Genomic DNA, 7828 nt, shown 5'->3' with positions numbered 1-7828 from the left:
AACTAATTGCAGCATAGCGAAAATCGGCAACGAACGAACTCGGAATGACTCCCATTATCAGCATTTTGTAACTCTGAACCCCCAAGCGCAAGCCTGGTTGGTTCACAAAGTTGAGCTGTAGCCCTGCCCTTTGTTGGTGAGCTTCTGTCATAAGGACCTGTTTCACCAGGACTGAGTCACAGCCAACTGGCATCACCCACCACACCTGGAGCTCAGCTAGACATTTAGGATTGGTACTGGGTTCTCAGTACCCGGAGCAAAAGACAGATCTGCATAGCAGTGGTAGATGAGGGCATGACATCTGATTATTTCACCCTGCGGTAGCATGTATTATTGCAAAAAGCATAGGAGATAGGATAAGAACCTTGAAGAACAACGCATGGCAATAAGTATACTCCAGAGGATTAAAATGGCTTCTCACCTGACTGACTTCTCTGATGTGTAACAAGTTGTGATTTCCATGTAAAACATTTCCCACACACAGAACATGGAAATGGCTTATCACCTGTGTGACTTCTGTTATGACTAATAAGATCTGATTTGTGTGCAAAACATTTCCCACATTCAGGGCATGGAAATGGATTCTCACCTGTGTGACTTCTCTGATGTATAACAAGTTGTGATTTCCGTGTAAAACATTTCCCACACTCAGATCAAGAAAGAGGCTTCTCACCTGTGTGACTACTCTGATGTTTAACAAGATCTGATTTTTGTGCAAAACATTTCCCACACTCAGAACATGGAAATGGCTTCTCACCTGTGTGACTTCTCTGATGTTTAACAAGATTTGATTTGCGTACAAAACATTTCCCACACTCAGAACATGGAAATGGCTTCTCACCTGTGTGACTTCTGTGATGTATAACAAGAGCTGATTTGTGTTGAAAACATTTCCCACACTCACAGCATGGAAATGGACTCTCACCTGTGTGACTTTGCTGATGTGTAACAAGATGTGATTTCTGTGTAAAACATTTTCCACACTCAGAGCAAGAAAATGGCTTTGCACCTGTGTGACTTCTCTGATGTATAACAAGATTTGATTTGTGTGCAAAACATTTCCCACACTCAGAACATGGAAATGGCTTCTCACCTGTGTGACTTCTGTGATGTATAACAAGAGCTGATTTGTGTTGAAAACATTTCCCACACTCACAGCATGGAAATGGATTCTCACCTGTGTGACTTTGCTGATGTCTAACAAGATGTGATTTCTGTGTAAAACATTTTCCACACTCAGAGCAAGAAAATGGCTTTGCACCTGTGTGACTTCTCTGATGTTTAACAATATTTGATTTGTGTGCAAAATATTTCCCACACTCAGAACATGGAAATGGCTTCTCACCTGTGTGACTTCTCTGATGTATAACAAGTTGTGATTTCCATGTAAAACATTTCCCACACTCAGAGCAAGTAATTGGATTCTCACCTGTGTGACTTCTGTTATGATTAATAAGATCTGATTTTTGTGCAAAACCTTTCCCACACTCAGAGGAAGAAAATGGCTTTCCACCTGTGTGACTTCTCCGATGTTTAACAAGATGTGATTTTTGTGCAAAAAAAATTCCACACTCAGAACATGGAAATGGCCTCTCACCTGTGTGACTTCTGTTATGACTAACAAGATCTGATTTCTGTGCAAAACATTTCCCACACTCAGAACATGGAAATTGTTTCTCACCTGTGTGACTTCTCTGATGTGTAACAAGAGCTGATTTGTATGTAAAATATTTCCCACACTCAGAACATGGAAATGGCCTCTCCCTTGCCTTAGCTGGCTGATGGGTAATAAGCTCTGTGTTCTGTGTAAAACATTTGGCATCTATAGAACAGGGAAACACTGTATCTACTCTCAGAGCTGTAACAGATGCACCAATATCAGAGTGATCAGGAGAACATTTCCCAGGATCAGAGGGATCAGCTGACAAAGCTGGATGTATAATTGGGGTAATGGGGTTAGCTCCTGGAGAATCCTGTCTACTGTCATTATCTTTTATGTCACAATCCGGGGATAACATTAGATGTCCTTCTGAGATATTCCTGCTTGTGTGTCCATCTGCTGGAAATAAAATACATTATGGAAATGTGACATTTTCTGTAACAATATTAATCTTGTAAAGAATAGGAGAAGACGACTCTCTGAGACACTTAATTGTAAATGTGTGTGTATAATAAAACAACTTTTAATGAAAGCTTTATAATATTGTGTCTCAGACTATCATTGTGTCCACCCTCCTGAGAACACTCACAATAACAAATGTAATATTATAAGACTTAGATATATCTCTCTCTTGTACTGGTAACTAACCATGAAGTATAAATGGAGATGTAGTCACTCACCAAGTCCTATGTCAGCACCAATGTAAAACAATGGATGGGGAACATATCGTATGAATTGGAGATTCTAGATGAACAATAACATCAGTCATATGAGCTGATGGATCAGAGAAATGTCTCCTAACGTTACTCCTGGAAGCATTGGTAAGGTAGCATTCCTTTATGTGTGTGCTCATACGCTGGTAAGCCTGTACATGTGTTACTCACCCTTATATAAGGTATATTGCTACAGCAGAGTAGGTGTGGAACAAGGTACTTTACATGCAATACACCATATGATACCCTGTAATCATCATCTGCTAGGTTATAATCCACTGTTACACCCCCATCATCAGTGTTTTACCTCTATTCTCTCACTAGTAATAAGGATGATGGTGGTCATTCCGAGTTGTTCGCTCTGTATTTTTCTTCGCAGCGATTTTACGCTTATTGTGCATGCGTAATGTTCGCACTGCGACTGCGCCAAGTAAATTTGCTATGCAGTTAGGTATTTTACTCACGGCTTTTTCATCGTTCTGGTGATCGTAATGTGATTGACAGGAAGTGGGTGTTACTGGGCGGAAACTGGTCGTTTTATGGGTGTGTGTGAAAAAACGCTACCGTTTCTGGGAAAAACGCGGGAGTGGCCGGAGAAACGGAGGAGTGTCTGGGCGAACGCTGGGTGTGTTTGTGACGTCAAACCAGGAACGACAAGCACTGAACTGATCGCAGATGCCGAGTAAGTCTGGAGCTACTCAGAAACTGCTAAGAAAGGTCTAATCGCAATATTGCGAATCAGTCGGTCGCAATTTTAAGAAGCTAAGATTCACTCCCAGTAGGCAGCTTGCGAGCGTACAACTCGGAATGAGGGCCGATGTGTGTACGGTAAGTATGATACAGAGAATTAAATATCAGAATCTATACAGCTGCCGCCATACTTCTGCTTCTCATACGTGTGCTACTGGCAGCAGTGAACATCTGAGTGAGAGTGAAGGGAAGACAGCAGAGAAAGAGATTGGATCTGCCTTTGCAGTGCTGTACCACACTTGTCACCCCTGTTAGTATATAAAAATAAGATTTTAAACCTACCGGTAAATCTTTTTCTCCTTGTTCGTAGAGGATGCTGGGGACTCCGTAAGGACCATGGGGTATAGATGGGCTCCGCAGGAGATATGGGCACTCTAAAGAACTTTTAGTATGGGTGTGCACTGGCTCCTCCCTCTATGCCCCTCCTCCAGACCTCAGTTAGAGAAACTGCCCAGAGGAGATGGACAATATGAGGAAAGGATTTTGTTAATCTAAGGGCAAGATTCATACCAGCCCACACCAAACACACCGTATAACCTGGAATATACGCAACCAGTTAACAGTATGAACAAAAACAGCATCAAAGACCAATTCCATAACATAACCCTTATGTAAGCAACAACTATATACAAGTCTTGCAGATTTTTCGCACTGGGACGGGCGCCCAGCATCCTCTACGGACTAGGAGAAAAATATTTATTGGTAGGTTTAAAATCTTATTTTCTCATACGTCCTAAAGGATGCTGGAGACTCCATAAGGACCATGGGGTTTATACCAAAGCTCCCAAAAGGGCGGGAGAGTGCGGATGACTCTGCAGCACCGATTGAGCAAACGCGAGGTCCTCGTCAGCCAGGGTATCAAACTTGTAGAATTTAGCAAAAGTGTTTGAACCCGACCAAGTAGCTGCTCGGCACAACTGTAAAGCCGAGACGCCTCAGGCAGCCGCCCAAGAAGAGCCCACCTTCCTAGTGGAATGGGCCTCTACCGAATTTGGTAACGGCAATCCTGCCAAAGGAATCTATTTCTCCGTCGTTCACATCCGGAACGAAGACTGCTAATAGAGCGTTTACCAGTCTTTCCACCCAGCTGAAAACTTTTTCGGCTTCTGCCATTGCCGCTTTGCTCCTTGTTCCGCCCTAGCGGCTTACTTACACCACTGCTGTCAAGTCATCCGACAGAATTAACACGGGCAGATCACAAAGCATATGTTCATTGAAAGTAGCTCTTAATTCAAGAAAGCTTATTGCAGACAAACTTCCCAGCTTTACCTTTTCCTCTGGAAATACTTCCCTTGCAAGGACTGCTCCCCAGTCTCGGAGATCTGCATACATGGACACCAGGATCTCATCCTGGATTCCGAACCTTCGTCCCTCTGTCAAAGTCGAAAAATATCATGATTCACATGCCTTGTACTAACCCCTCATGCACATGCCCGCTGCTCGTACACTCAGTCTGACGTGCGTGCACATATCCGCAATTTGCGTAAGATCGCTCCGGCGATCACGCGCCTGGTATGCGCATTTACGGTAGAGTTTGTGAGCGTGTAGCGGGCGACTCGATCGTAGCATATTTAACCCAAATAGTGTATATTGTAGATAATATTCCCCTAGACCATGTCAGCGAGTATGTTTAGTTTAAACTGTTCCTGGACAGAGAGATTCCTCTCTGCATGATAGGAAGGGTCAGATAAAGGTTGAAAGGTGGTGTCTAGTATCCAGCTGTAGGGTATTTTAAGGGTAACATTCTGATGTTAGTTAGGAAAAGATCGCTCGCTCCTGCGTATAGTTATGTACAAAAGTAGATTATGGATATTAATTGTATTTGCTGTTCATTATCCATGCGGCGGGAATCCTGAGGATACCTCCCACTAGAGCAGTTGGGGAAAGACACAGCCCACCTGTTCAAATCCACCTATGACCTTTGCTATAATGTGGAGACATTCCTGTGTCCAATGAACAATGAGATTATAGGGACCATTGTATTGTGAAAGTACGTTATGTATATAAAGACCACCATTGCCTGGCCAGACACTCACTCTCTCTGAAGGCTTTCTCCCTGAATGCTGAGGGTTGGATCCAGGACGCGCTTGCGAATCATCCCCCCGTATGTATTATTCTCTGTAGCCATTTTGTTATCCATTTTGATTGCCATTTATGTTCTCATTTGTTCACTCTTGTTTGCGATTGTTCGCTATTTCTCTGTTATTGTGTTAGATTTTGATGTTAGTTTGTAGTGTATAACTTGTATTGTGTTTTTTCCCTTTTCTCTAAACCATCCACGGCAGTGTTAGAGCTACTGTGATTTTTAAATCCAAATCAGGTCTTGTGTTTTCACTCCTACGCAAAGGGCTCTCTTAGCATCTTAATCGCTCATACAGTATACACATTGTTAAAGGTTTTAAGCGTTACATCATTACAGTATTTGGCTATTAAGGTTTAGAGCATAAGCATATTCTTACTGTGATTTTAATAATAAGGTTTAAAGGTTATCAACTGTGTGTGCGCTCGCTGTGGATATTCATTAAAAACTCAGCGCAGCATGTGTACGCCAAGTGCGTACCACGTACGGTACTTCGTACGCAAACAGCGTGCAAAGTGCGTAGCACGTGCACGTGGTCTAACGGCCATAGCGGCTCAAAGGTAATAGTATATAGCTTAATATTTAAAGGTGATATTTGACATTATCAATTGGGGGCAATCGTCCGGGCCTCCTCATATCCACAGCCTAGCAGGACAAGGCAGACTTTTATCTATCAGCAAAGGGTGGGAAGGTAGTATCCCGTTATCCGTTTTGTGGTCGGGGATACATTGATGCTGATTAGATAAGCGTCTGTTCCGCTTGGTTTGAAGGGATGCTGGTGGGATCCGGAAGGTAAGAACACAAAGCTATTTTTAAAGTCTGTGAATTTCTGAATACAAGCATACACCTGTACTCTGCATATCTGATTATATTGTTGCAAAACAAGGTTCAAATGAGTCATATTGTGTTTGATTCAGATTGGATTGCTTACCTGTTTAAGTAAATTTAAAAGTATATTTAAAAGTTGCTGCAAAAGCCTTGATATAGTGTTGTTGTTTTTTTAACTCAGGCCTAAAAATAACTTCAGGGGCTTGCATGGTGATTTTTTTGTGACAAAGGAAGCCACATGGTCTGTCCTCCATTTTGTGTAACCCTCATGGATGTGGAAGGGGGAGGAGCAGCGGCCATTTTGGGAAGGTCGTTTTTTTTCTAAATGGCTGATTTTCAGTCTGCTCAGGAATAATCAGCCGTCCTTGGTCAAAAATAAATCACCATTTATGAGTTACCAATGCATTTATTTAACCCATGCCATAGTCAATTACAAATAGATTCAGATGGGGCTTAATAAAAGTTAATAGTAAGATGAATATTTGATGTAAGAACCACATACAGATAAACAAAGTTTTTTTTTCACTTTACCTCTAGGATTCAGTTAAACTCTGCTTGTTGTAAAATAGCCATTGAAATGCAAATTAACCTGTGTGGCTGCTTTTTCCTGGCAGTGAAAAACCACCTTCACAGACAGTCAAAAGCACATTCATATGCAAATTAGAAGCACTTAATGAGTAAATGAGTCTCAGGAGACCAGTGAATGGTACATAGATATAATATTATAATTGTGTGTGTGTGTGTTTATATCAATGTATGTTCTGCAAGATAGCTATCCAATATGAATCATACTATTGGAAGCATTGATTAGATTTAGACCTGTATTTTGTGTATTCTGCATATCTATTCGCTTGTTGCCATTAGCATTGATTATTAGATACATTTTGACCCGTGCTGAGAAATTTGTTGCTATTTAGTTAAAAATATAAAGTAATCTTTAAGGGAGTACATGTAAAACACACACGCAGCCTGGCCCAGTTATAAAGGTTTATACAGGAGATACTGTGTGGTGTGGGTAAGCGATTATAGTTAAATATCGTTTACATTTATAGAAGCATGTTATTTGTATTGCTGCAGACGTATCCGGCCTGTGTACACGTGTCTCGGGCAACGTGCGAGACTGCGTACGCAACGCAAAGGCCTACACACGTGGCATATTTTACGCAACGTGCATACAGATACGCCCACAAAATACAAATCACACAATAGCATTGTTTTAGTTTAGGCGATACGGTAGCCACGCGATAAAAGCACAAATTTGTTCAGTTTCCAATATTTAGTTTAAATACCTTACTTTACTGTAGTACCTCTGGGGAGAGCTATCAGTTAACAGGAAATTATTTTTCTGATCAGAAAACTATAGAATGATAGTGTGGGCTGAAAAAGGTATGAGTGTATTGAATCCCACTTGGTGGTCTTGGTGAAACTTGGTGAAGCACGGTCTAGGTGAAAACGTGCGAGCACGGTTTTGGTGAACACGTGCGACGGAGTGTGATAAAAGTTATCGTGGTATTACGATCCGGCTGTTGTGGAGCACAGTAGGGAGACTCCAATGATCCTACCATTTATAGACAACAAGTGTCTATAAGTGGTACGATTGGACCGCACGGTTGTAGGTGTAAACCCGTGACGCAACGTGATATGAGGTTGCATATTCATGCGTAAATTGCCCTCATACGTGTTGTAGGGAGCACATGCAAGCGTGATTTGTGTAAAATAAAGGTAGGGAATTTTTGCTGGTCTCTCAGGAAAATCCCTAGAGGTAGGTCCTGCAACGACTACACGAGTCTGCTAGAA

The 7828-nt window shown here is 41.8% G+C and overlaps 1 protein-coding gene across 2 annotated transcripts in view; it reads right to left on the bottom strand.

Annotated features, from left to right (window-relative positions):
• Positions 1-29: 29 nt before the first annotated feature.
• LOC134983849 (gastrula zinc finger protein XlCGF57.1-like) overlaps positions 30-7828 on the bottom strand; it is a 28942-nt gene continuing 21143 nt past the window's right edge. Inside the window, exon 4 of one of the 2 annotated variants that reach the window (XM_063949471.1) lies at positions 30-2059. In XM_063949471.1, coding sequence (XP_063805541.1) covers positions 654-2059 — 1406 coding nt within the window. In that variant the 3' untranslated portion in view covers positions 30-653. The remainder of the gene's footprint in view (positions 2060-7828) is intronic. The other variant, XM_063949472.1, reaches the window with a different exon arrangement.

Source organism: Pseudophryne corroboree (genome assembly GCF_028390025.1).
Source record: "Pseudophryne corroboree isolate aPseCor3 chromosome 3 unlocalized genomic scaffold, aPseCor3.hap2 SUPER_3_unloc_26, whole genome shotgun sequence".
In the NCBI taxonomy this organism is placed as follows: Eukaryota; Metazoa; Chordata; class Amphibia; order Anura; family Myobatrachidae; genus Pseudophryne; species Pseudophryne corroboree.
The sequence above is the reverse complement of the archived record's forward strand: the minus strand, read 5'-3'. Positions and strand labels throughout refer to the sequence as shown.